Source organism: Hyperolius riggenbachi, chromosome 7 (assembly GCF_040937935.1).
Source record: "Hyperolius riggenbachi isolate aHypRig1 chromosome 7, aHypRig1.pri, whole genome shotgun sequence".
Taxonomy (NCBI): Eukaryota; Metazoa; Chordata; class Amphibia; order Anura; family Hyperoliidae; genus Hyperolius; species Hyperolius riggenbachi.
Window position 1 is genome coordinate 201,716,018 of NC_090652.1, and position 13,051 is coordinate 201,729,068.

The following is a 13,051-nucleotide window of genomic DNA, read 5'->3' on the forward strand; positions in this document are numbered from 1 at the left end:
TTGTGTTTTGGTAACCATTATACATTTTATTCATCATGTTAATTTTATCACTGTCATTACCAATTCTATAATTTGCTTTTGTATCATTCTTTGTATTTTGTCACTAATTATGTATCTTGTATTTTGGTGTATAGCATTGTCTGTATTATTATGTACCCAATGTTTGTTTCCTACTTTGTACAGCGCCACGGAATATGTTGGCGCTTTATAAATCAATAATAATAATAATAATAAATAATAATAATAATTTGCTTAGCGATATTCTAGCTATGCCTATCGATTTTTGGAGCATTTTGGTGTAGGAATTTTTTATTTTTTGTACAGTAGAGCTGGAAGTGTACAGCTTTTGTAAAAAAAAAAAAAAAAAAAAAAATTGCTGTGTTCTAGTATTTTTTTGGGGGCAATTTTTCACTTTCCGATACTTAACCTTGAAGCTGAATCGCCTCAGAAATGCTGCAGAACCCGTGTTCGGGAAAAAAAAATCACATTAGCTAAGCGCTTTTCAATGCGCTAGCATTTTAAAAGCGCTCAGGAGCGCTCTAGGTGTGCACTAGCCCTCACTCAGTTTTATCAAAAAATTATCCTATCAGAAAAAGTATGCATCAAATACAGCAGGCTCTGTCAGATCCTTTATAGTTATAAATGCCATAAGCTACAGTTTGCCAACCAACAATACAGATACATGCAGGTGCAAACAGCACAAAAAGTAGGGAAAATGATGCCCCTTGTAAATGCAAACTATAGAAAATAATGTGTCATTATATCTGGAAAGCAGATGCACAAATTCCAGAGGTCTATGGATTTTTCTCAGCTCCTTCCTTCAGATGCACACTGAATTCATTGCGGATGTTCAGTACACCAAATAAATGTGATTCCAAGCTATTTTTCTAAACTAGAAGTTTGTTTCTAAGCAGCAGTAAGGTTAAGTTTGGGCAGATGTATTCTAATATTTCAAATCTGGCTGACTTCTGTGTATAAATTCCAGTCCGCAGCTCTTATTGAACAAACAATCATGCTTGGAAACACTACAGAATGCTGCCGGGATAATGTTTACAGCCCTGGGGATGCAGATGAATTCAAAAGCATTGCAAGCAGCTGGTTTGAGAGACCAACTGTCTCAGAGGTGCAAGGATGAGGAAGGAGGTGATGGAGCTATAAACACAGCCAGCATGAAGGTCAGTGTGAAAGCCAGGGCCATCTGTCGTCTGGGGTGCTCTGAATTCTGGTGACCTGGCTCTGTTATTTCCCAATGAGTGACAGACTATCTCCCAAGAGAAAAGACAGAAAGGAAACCACATGTTGGATCAGGGTGGGAGAGCTAGGATGCGCACAGAAGAGAGCTAAAAAAAACAAAACAAATGCATTACTGATTAAACCTTTAACTCATTATTTGCTTTGCTTGTTCTTTGTAAAAGGGTAGCAGGAAGTGAATTGCAACACCTGCCAGATCTACTAAATAATGAAAACGGCACTGACTCTGCAACATGTAGAAAAACTCAAAACAACCAATAGTAGTATATCTTGAAGACACAGCATACAAAAGTTCACTGAACCCACTTGGGTTCATAATACTAATTCACAATATAAAATCATTGGATTACTTTATATATACACCTTCTGAAATATTTTCGGACAATAACAAGTTTAGCATTCATAACTTAAAAAGACATACACTGTACCAAGCACAAGATATAGATTCTAGAATGACTATACAGACCAAATCACTATTGTGTTTTCACCTGTATAAGGACTTAGATCAGTGATGGCTAACTTTGGCACTCCAGCTGTGGTGGAACTGTAAGTCCCATGAAGCATTGCAATACTCTGACAGTTCTAAGCATAACTCGGGGAGGCAGAGGCATGATGGGATTTGTAGTTTTGTCACAGCTGGAGTGCCAAGGTTAGCCATCACTGACTTAGATGAATATGCTCATGAAAACAAACCACACAGAAGCTGTTTTACCACTACAACTGGAGAAAAACTTGAGAAACTGGCCAGAATTATCAATAATCATAGCCTTTGTTGCTGCATTCAGCAGTTATTATTGATTTATACAGCCTCCTGAGTTTTGTACAAAGTAACTTGTAAATGTGGTTGCAAAAAACAGGCACAGTATACAAAATAAATATGACAATTATACACTTGTCTAACAACGCTTGCAACAATAACCAGAAGCAATAAGCAAGGGACCCCTTCAGTTACAAGTTTGCAATGTAATGAGGAGGATGTCCTACTTGAGTGAATATGTTCACTTAATTTCAACAAACTTTTATTAGGCACTGAATGCCAAAATTGCATAAACAGAAGAACATGGTGGTGTTGTACAGGAAGTCTGTGTTTGCCCAACATGGGCCACAGACGTTTGAAAGTACATGAAATTCAAATTACAATTACGCTCTCAATAAGATAACAGTTCGGGTATATAAGACATTTTAAGATAAGAACATGAACATGAATATAGAGAGGGTCACTGAATATGTTCACTTAAAGCACAACTGAAGTGAAAGGGATTACAAGGCTGCCATATTTATTTCTGATTTAAACAATGCTAGTTCCCTGGCGTCTTGGTCTAGATCGGCAGGACAGCCACACAAAGGGCACTGTTTAAATGTGTAAATATGTACGGCAGCCTTCATATTCTGCTCATTTTAGGTTAGATGTCTTTTAAACAGTTACGTCTGGGTAGAGTTTTCTATAAGGGTGCTGAACTGCTTTATTAGGCCCAGCCATCTTGGTAGCCTTTGAACAACAGTCATACCATGGGGACTTGTGACACGCTGCAGCCTGCAAATGAATTCAAGATTACCACTTATGTGATTAATCAATCTCTTTATTTGTCAAAAACCCTTCCTCAGCTGGAGCAGTTTTATGTGTGGAAGATGAGTAAGTAGAAGAAAGCGTTGGCACTGCAGTGCCTCCTCAGAAGCGCTACCAGCACGAAACGGCTGTCAGGCAGCTGTGCCCTGCACCCACTGACTGCCCACTAGGACCGGTATGTGCACCCATCTTTTGAACTGCTGCACAAGCTTGCACGGTTACAATTTTACTGTTGCACTTTAGTCTTGGATTAAACCAAATTGCTTTCAATGCCGACTTTTGTCTCTTTCCATATATGCTGGCAGTTCTAGGTGTACAGGGTCCTGCCAAGGGGGTCAGAGTTGCACTGGCAGATTTAAAGTAGATTTTAACAGTCACATTGGTATATTGCACTGTGTATGCCAATTTTGCACTTTGTATGCCAATTAATGTGTTTTATTGTATTATTAATAAAGGTTTCTTACTTTTACTAATTAAAAAAACTTTAACAATTAAAAGAATGGTCATCATCTCAGCCAAATCTGTTTGTTGGTTCTTAGTAGTTATACTCTAATTGGCTTATTCCTCCATGATTTTCTTGCCTGGTATCAAATGCTTACCCAATTTACTGCCCTTTTTACTTGGGCAAAAATCCATTCAAACCAAAACAGCCAAACTAGTAGTGAATGTGTCCTGTAAAATGATTATATGATGGAAAAGCTAATGAGTAGTCCAATATGTGTAAATGTGAGGAGATGATGCTAATGAATAAAATAATATTGGGTCAAGAACAGTGGTGAAGAGCTTTGTACATTTGAGGCACAACATTTTTCTGGATCCCCTGGGTACAGATTCACATGTCTATGACAACTTTTGGAGAAGCATGCAATCAAATGATCAGCTGAGATTTGCAAAACTCCAGTTCCAGAAGAAAGCCTGACACATTTATGCCAAATGCTATAGAACTCACTATAGAAGGCACTTCACAGTGCAGATGGACAATGACCCAAAGCATACTGCAAAAGCAACCAAAGCATTTTTGAAGGGAAAGAAGTGGAATGTTATGTAATGGCCAAGTCAATCACCTGACCTGAATCCAATTGAGCACGTATTTAACTTGCTGAAGACAAAATTAAAGGGAAAATGCCCCAAGAACAAGCAGGAACTTAAGACAGTTGCAGTAGAGGCCTGGCAGAGCATCACCAGGTATGAAACCCAGCGCCTGGTGATGTCTATGTATTCCAGACTTCAGGCTGTAACTGACTGCAAAGGATTTGCAACCAAGTATTAAAAAGAAAAAGTTTGATTTATGATTTAGCAAAAATAACGACCCTTTGAGTTTTACTGTAGTAAAACCTTATCTCAAGCTGCCTCTCATTGTTTCTTTGCTGTTTAAATGTTTCAGATAACAAGACTGTATTCAACCTAGTGGGTCGAAAAGTTCAGAAAAGCTCTTTTGCATAGAGAACACTCAAATTCTGTAACTCTTCCTATACTGGAAAGCAATAGGAGACTCATTTCTTTGCTAGTAATGTTCTATTTCTTAGCTGAACTCACAACTCATTATATAATAAGTTTATTTTTGCTTCAGGTTTGCTTTAACCTTTATTAGGGTAAGCAGCATTACACAAAGAAATTTAACCTACCATAACAATGCTTTACACACTAAAATATACAGTCATCATGGTTTGCTGTAAGTTGCACATTATAATGGGTTCTCTTGCTGCATTATTAAAGAAAACCCTGTTTTAATGTTATTTACTTGTTGCTTTTCAATGTGTTTTGATTTGATACTAACCTGGATGGCAAATTTCATGCTGTGATCAACAGTGTGACTAGATCCTGCGTGAAAATCAGGCACTGGTCCCATAGCAGGATCGCTACTTCGTCTCACCAGCAGAGGGGTTCCTACAACAAAGACAAAGACAGTCAGATGACGGGGAGACTGTGGGGGCTGCTTTGATATTTGAAAAGCAGCCCACTAAAAAAATATTTTTTCACTGCTTTTGTTTCATAGCTGCACATCCAAAAGTATGCTCCTTTTACAAAAACAAACATAACACACAGGACATAACAAGAAACCTATTTTGTGATGTCTGGTAAATGTTAATGCTTTTCATCTGAACCTGTCATCTTACAGAAAGAAAATAAATGGATTAAGCCACTGAATTTCAGTGGTTAGAAGGTCAATAGCCATTTAAAATTTCCAATGCCATCCAAAGCCTACCTGAGCTAGTCATAGGAATATATTAAATACCAATAAAACAAATTGAGTTAATTTAATATGAAAGCTGGGATGGAAACCAATAAAGCTGTTCCAATATAAGTTGAAAAAGATTTTCCAGTGAAGCACATAAGCATCTATAGTTTCTAACTCTCTGTTCTCAGAGACAGTCATAAAGAGGATTACACGGGGCAGCACCTTGTTTCTATGTGTTTATTTTTATTGATTATACTGACAGCGAAAGAAATAGAATAGACTATTTCAGCTTACACTCTAGTTAGGAACTTTGAAGTTGCCATAGGCTGTGGAATCTGTGAATTCCACGTCATGGAAATTAACATTCAATGACAATAACTTCCGCAGTCACACCATGGATGTGAATTCATTAAAGAAATCACAATTTCCCATTTAGGCTCAAGAGCTTCATTATCTTAACTGGAAGCATTTGCAGGATGCATGACAGCTTATTTGCATAATGACAGCAAACATTTTTTTTTTGAAGAGAGGAAAAGTGGACAGCAAATAACAGAAAATTAACATATTTTAAGTGCAATGTACAACCTCTGTTATGTTGTTTGCAAAAAAAGGAAATGTACTGATCTGCCTTTGAAACCCCATTTCAAGGCAGCTTATTTATTATTATTGTGCATTTATAAAGCACAGTTATTGTCTGCAAGACTTCAGAGTCCATAGTCACATCACTAACTGTTGCTCAGATGGGCTCATAAATAAAATCCGTATTAAAGTCATGGTGTAATGTCCTTATCATAGTCTAAAGTCAATTTCCGGGGGTTAGCCTGAAAACATATCAAGTGTGAGGGTTGGGGGGGGGGGGGAGATTAAGATTGCAACGTTTGCAGATAATATGGTCTTCACCCTCTCCAACCCTCACACAAATGTACACAATGTGTTCACCCTAATTGAGGAGTTCTGCTCTTTGTCTGTCCTCAAAATTTATAAAGCCAAGTCAGAGGCACTTGCATTTAGCCTGACCATTGTACAGCAAGATGTGTTGGCCTCTGTATTTAAATTTAAAATCCAGAGGGGCAGAGGTCCAATCAGGACAGTTAGGAACATCTTTTGTCATTGATATGCTAATCAATTCCCAGAAGAAAGCGAACCAACCATATTCTTCTGGGCGGGGCCACAAGGGTTAACATGGGACGTTTGTTTAATGGATCAGGGGACATTTTGAAAGTAGAGAGGTCAAATCCTGGGATACATCAGGCAGCACCCCGGGGACTCTCTATGATGGAAGGTTGATGGGACTAAAAGGAGGGAGTTTAAAAATAGCACCCTTACTCAGGGAAGATGAAGGACCATGGACATATGGTTTTTGCATCCCACAGGCCCAAACAGAACTTGTGTAATGAGAAGGGAAACAGTGATCGTAAAAGTGGGGGTTCCCACAACTCCTAAAGCTCAGGTAGTCACTCTGGCAGTGATGACCCAGGAACCAAAACCTACCGTCGTGTGGGACCCATCAAGTTGCAAAAAGCGTCCCTTTTCAGCTAAATCAACTGACGGCTACTCCAGTTATTATGGAGGCCCAACTTCAATTGATTACTTAGCAGATTAACTTAGAAGAGTGGGTAATATCTACCCCAATTGCAGCACTACTGCGGCCACCCTGGCACAGGCTTTTATGTCTTGGGCACATTCCACAGGGAATAGTGTAGCCAGAAAGATTCTGGGATTTAGCGGATACAATCTTGGGAGGTATGGGGACTGGAATGGGGGTAGCAAACAGTGTGGACATAGAAGACATGACTGAGGTCACTTTAAACAATTAGGCACATTGGGACAACAGAATGTGGGTACCCAAGATCATCTGAACATGGTTGTGGAACAGTTAACGCACAACACCTACAAAATTCAGGGGTACACTCAAAGGCACATTCAAACAATTCTCCAGAAGATGATTGCACATGATGGGGTACTGCATGGGAAATAGCATGCCTGTCCATGCAGATCGAGTTTTAACAGCAGATTTTAAGATAATGTCTCAAGCCTTATCAGAAGGCAAAACTCTGTTACAACTGAGACCAGACAAGGATAGATTTATCGATTTTCCTGGGGAAGGATCTTTTGCATGGATGCATCAAGATGTCTGGGTAAACAGGCAGCAAGGGCGTAACAGTTTTTTACACATCGCTACTTCCAGTTGTTGTGTGGTTCTTCCAATGTATTGTAGGCTGCAGGGGCAGCTCAAGAGACAAAGCTTGTGTCACACTGAATTCGATTTCCAAGCTTGAATTGTTAAATTGTCATGAAGGAATTGAAGATTATTTTTCCTTCCTCTGTCGAGTCACAACATAAGCATCTCTTGTGTCAGCATTGATAGTTTCCTATTGGGCCATCCTGTGTTTTTCTTATATTATTTCTAAGTGCTCTGGGTTTGCTTGGTGCAAATATATTCTTTATCGTTCTAGGTCTCCGGAAGGTGCACTTGGGTTTGGTCCCTATATTTGTCCTGAGATAGGGATCTGCCTTCTGGAAATCTTGTATTTATGTTGGAATATTGCACATTATGATTATTATTATTATTTTATTCTTGTTATTTAAATATTTTATTCATCACCATGTTTTACTTTTTTACTAGAAATATACCTTTAATATGCTTAGTTACAGTAATCGTATAGGTTATCAAGATCTAATCAGTACAGTTATGAAAATACAGCAGTGCAATAATCAAAGTGCAATAATTTAAGTGCAGTAACGCTAATAATTACATAAGTTGGGTTATATAGGTATGTTGTATTGTTTGTAGGTGTTTACTGACCTGAGGAAGCGGGCTGAGACTGTGAAACGCGTTGTCTACACGTAAACTTGTTTGTATAAAATAAAGAACCTTTTGTACGCTATATGAGTCTAAAAGAGAGGTAAACCACCTAATTTTTTTACACACGTATGTCAACACTACACCTCAAGGGTGCCTCATTGAAAAGTCTATCCAGTCTAGTTACACACCCCCAAGTGAGGCGATACTCCCCTCAAATCAGCTATTCCAGCAGATAGAGAGGAACAGCAAAGGAGAGTGACCGCCCAGCTCCAGGAGGATCCGGGATACCGAGCGGAGACGTTTTTTCCCCGCATGTGCACACAGTGGTTGCTAGGGAAGCAACCTGACATTGTGAGTATTATTGCTCACAATACTAATACTCAATTTATTAACGATACTGCACCATCAGGCTCCTGTTCTCCCTCAAACCCACAGATCCTGAGACGCCCGAATATAGAGAGGGATTTTCAGACTGACCCAACCCACCAGTTCTAAACATGAAGTTTACAGACACATTCATGATACTTTTTCATAATTGTTCAGACAAGGTTGATCTCACAAGAAGAACTTACTGAGTGAGCGAAGATCCCATGAGGATCCAATCGTTGAGTGTTTACTAGGTTATTCCTCAAATTGTTAAAAAAAACTCTAAAATGCAAAGCTCCACAAAAAGTGCTTATTTTGAGAGATACCACTCCATGGGACATATAGGTACAGGTTTTGACACAAGACCACACGTTGTTAAAGAGGTTAAACAACCATAACACTAAATTAGAGGTGATATTGCACCATGATCAAGGAGATCTTAAGCCCCATCTACACGATACGATTCTTTGTGCAATTTGATTACGATTCTATTTACGATCCGATTTAATCCGACATGTCCAATCGGGATTCAATTCAATTCAATTTGATTTGCCATTGTTTTGCAATCGAACTGAATCGAATCGAATCCCGATCGAACATGTCGGATCTAAACGTATCGTACATAGAATCGTAATCGAATCGCACAAAGAATCGTATCGTGTAGATTGGGCTTTACGGAGCTTGAATACAAATATAATCAGGTGAGTTCTAGGCTGACCTTGTGGAAAAGGTTTCTGACGATGTTCCAGGGACACTAAGACTAGGCATCTACAGTTCAAAACTTTTTCCCGCACCCACTGGTTGTCATGAGGCATCATTAAACAGGTCAGTTTGTGTTTGAAATTGCACAAACAAATCAACATGGTTAGGAGATTGGTGTCAAACACACAATCTTATAAAGCTAATATTTCCAAGCTAAGCTACATCATATAAGGTTAGTGGTTTCTTTTTCCAAGCTTCCGACACTAAATATGGAAACGAGCTGATTGTTTAAAGGTGTTTTTTTAGAAGACACCGGCCACTGCTCCTTTGCTTTGTTAAGTACAAACAAGTTTCACTTTTTCATGAACATGCAAGTGTGCAAGTGATACACATGTTACATGGATGCTGAGCGGATGGGCAATGGCGGCCTAGAAGTAGGGAATACCCAGGGAGCCAGGTTAAAGGGGGCTGAGAGGTCTTGCTCTCGCTCCCAGTGCCAAACACCTAGATCAGAGAGAGAGTGTGAGCACAAGCATGGAAAAGTAAACCATAAAAACAGGCTTATAGGTACTGTCTGAAACATAGGTAGAGATTAAATAGAAATAGGAACATAGGTAAGAGGACTGAATATCAAGTCTTCTCACTGTAACTGTAAGATCTTAGGGGTTGGATTATTGCAGTGCAGAACCCTGATTTACATTAAAGAATCACCGTTTTAGTAAGAAGACTGGCTATGCAGAGTATCTCTTTAAAGAGGAGATGTCAGCCATACTATCTCAGAAAAAAAAACAAATATATAAGTAGATAAATACTTGCTCTACCTACATAACAGATGTATTGCACTGTCCACGTTATGATTCCTATGAATTTTATAAAGGAAAAGTAGAGAATGCTAATCTAGACAGTTTCCATATTTACTGTGGCTATTTTGAAGCCAGTCGTGATGTAATATCCGCCCTTAGTCTCCTCTGCCTGATTTGCCCGCCCTTCACTATAGAAAGTGCATTGTTTCAGCCGGAGACATTTTGGCCAATCAGAAAGGAACAGAGGTGTGGGAGGGGAAAACAGGAGTATAGAGGCTTCAGCCAATCAGGCTGCATTAGGTAAGTCTGAGGGGAAGTAGAGAAGCAAAAAAAAAGACAACCCATTGTGCCCTGCAACTTCTTTTTTGTGTACCAAATTTTCTGTGTACCAAATAAGAGTCAGGTAAACTGGCGAATGATAATTTATCAACAAGAAAAGGAATAGTGATTTTAACTTTTGGATTGCCTTATTAGCATCCTTATTACTTGTTTACCAGATAAAAATAAAGAATTTTTGATTTTATGCCCGACAGTTACTCTTTAAGAGACATTTGCAGAAGCACAATATTGAAGGGTTTATGAAAAATTGTTAAGGGCATAAAACAGCTCATCTGTCCTGGGCCCAGACATTCAGTCTTTTGAAAGGTGAACAATGGCCAGTGAACAGTAAACATATTCAGCTAGAACATAAAACAAAGTTAATTAGGACATATTACCTCATTTTGAAGCATCAGTCCCTATCAGGCAGGCCGCATTTACGCCTGCACCGTGTCTCATCAGTCACATGGCCATAGGAGCCAATAGCAAATGCCTGTGATCTTCCACAGGTGATTGACAGATATGACACAATCACAGTACATCCCTTGGGTATCTGGCTAGGGATAAATCTAGGGAAGGCCTTGGTGCCCCTAAACTTTTACAGTATTTTTGTGCCTCTTGGTTTGCTCAGTTGGTTCAGTGGTCCTCGATGCATGGCTCGACCCGCTTGGTTGACCATGAAGCCGCATTGGTATCTCCCTTCCCGCTGTCCTTATTGCGCTGGACCAAACTCCCTTTGTTGGATGGGCAGAAGCCCTTAAAAGTTACAAGGGAATCTTTATGTAGATAAAAGAATCAGGTAGTTGATATTCTATTTGTAATCTGGGAAAGGGCATTAATTTACCTGCTTAAAACAAGTCATTTGAAAAATGTTATTCCCCTTTGTTGCCATCTTTGAGTGTCTAAGTCAAGGCTCAAAGTAGTAAGATTTAGATGTTTGTGTGGATATTTTATTTAATACCAAGATTGTGTAATGAATAGTGCATTAGGTATAGTTTGGAAGTTTAGCCCCTGCTACAGTAAAAATGCTTTTTGTGGCGTACGCATAATATGCTGTTCCATTGCTACCCAAATTTTTTGGGCATGAGGTAGGTCATCAGGCATAGAATTCTACTATTATGCAACAAATCTTATTATGTCCAATGACTGGTGGTCTACCTCATCCCCAAAAAATTGGGTAGAAATGGAACAGCGTATTATGCCTCCATTACCGCACTATTGCTGCCGTTGTCCAGGTCCTGGTCACTGTGCATGTGTAGTATGTCCACTTCAGGGGTGGCTTGTGACCGGGCTTGCCAGGGACCCAGTGTGCTGTACGCATGCACACTTTTTAGGAATGGTGTATTTGGCACGCACAAGTCGCCCAAGAGGACATAGTTTGCATGCACAGTGCAGTATGTCTGGGACAAAGGTCGGCGACCACTCCGAACAGAACCTGGACAACGGCATCAATAGTGGGCAATTGGAGGCAGATGCCAGGCTATGGGAGTAAGGGCGTTGTCTACACGTAAACTTGTTTGTATAAAATAAAGAACCTTTTGTACGCTATATGAGTCTAAAAGAGAGGTAAACCACCTAATTTTTTACACACGTATGTCAACACTACACCTCAAGGGTGCCTCCTTGAAAAGTCTATCCAGTCTAGTTACACACCCCCAAGTGAGGCGATACTCCCCTCAAATCAGCTATTCCAGCAGATAGAGAGGAACAGCAAAGGAGAGTGACCGCCCAGCTCCAGGAGGATCCGGGATACCGAGCGGAGACGTTTTTTCCCCGCATGTGCACACAGTGGTTGCTAGGGAAGCAACCTGACATTGTGAGTATTATTGCTCACAATACTAATACTCAATTTATTAACGATACTGCACCATCAGGCTCCTGTTCTCCCTCAAACCCACAGATCCTGAGACGCCCGAATATAGAAAGGGATTTTCAGACTGACCCAACCCACCAGTTCTAAACATGAAGTTTACAGACACATTCATGATACTTTTTCATAATTGTTCAGACAAGGTTGATCTCACAAGAAGAACTTACTGAGTGAGCGAAGATCCCATGAGGATCCAATCGTTGAGTGTTTACTAGGTTATTCCTCAAATTGTTAAAAAAAAACTCTAAAATGCAAAGCTCCACAAAAAGTGCTTATTTTGAGAGATACCACTCCATGGGACATATAGGTACAGGTTTTGACACAAGACCACACGTTGTTAAAGAGGTTAAACAACCATAACACTAAATTAGAGGTGATATTGCACCATGATCAAGGAGATCTTAAGCCCCATCTACACGATACGATTCTTTGTGCAATTTGATTACGATTCTATTTACGATCCGATTTAATCCGACATGTCCAATCGGGATTCAATTCAATTCAATTTGATTTGCCATTGTTTTGCAATGGCAAATCGAACTGAATCGAATCGAATCCCGATCGAACATGTCGGATCTAAACGTATCGTACATAGAATCGTAATCGAATCGCACAAAGAATCGTATCGTGTAGATTGGGCTTTACGGAGCTTGAATACAAATATAATCAGGTGAGTTCTAGGCTGACCTTGTGGAAAAGGTTTCTGACGATGTTCCAGGGACACTAAGACTAGGCATCTACAGTTCAAAACTTTTTCCCGCACCCACTGGTTGTCATGAGGCATCATTAAACAGGTCAGTTTGTGTTTGAAATTGCACAAACAAATCAACATGGTTAGGAGATTGGTGTCAAACACACAATCTTATAAAGCTAATATTTCCAAGCTAAGCTACATCATATAAGGTTAGTGGTTTCTTTTTCCAAGCTTCCGACACTAAATATGGAAACGAGCTGATTGTTTAAAGGTGTTTTTTTAGAAGACACCGGCCACTGCTCCTTTGCTTTGTTAAGTACAAACAAGTTTCACTTTTTCATGAACATGCAAGTGTGCAAGTGATACACATGTTACATGGATGCTGAGCGGATGGGCAATGGCGGCCTAGAAGTAGGGAATACCCAGGGAGCCAGGTTAAAGGGGGCTGAGAGGTCTTGCTCTCGCTCCCAGTGCCAAACACCTAGATCAGAGAGA

At 39.7% G+C, this 13,051-nt stretch overlaps 1 protein-coding gene across 2 annotated transcripts in view; it reads right to left on the minus strand.

Annotated features, from left to right (window-relative positions):
• The window catches only part of PARD3B (par-3 family cell polarity regulator beta), an 807,407-nt gene that overhangs the window by 479,132 nt on the left and 315,224 nt on the right, over positions 1 to 13,051 (minus strand). For both annotated transcript variants that reach the window (XM_068245009.1, XM_068245008.1), the window contains exon 4: positions 4,596 to 4,705. In XM_068245009.1, coding sequence (XP_068101110.1) covers positions 4,596 to 4,705 — 110 coding nt within the window. The remainder of the gene's footprint in view (positions 1 to 4,595; positions 4,706 to 13,051) is intronic.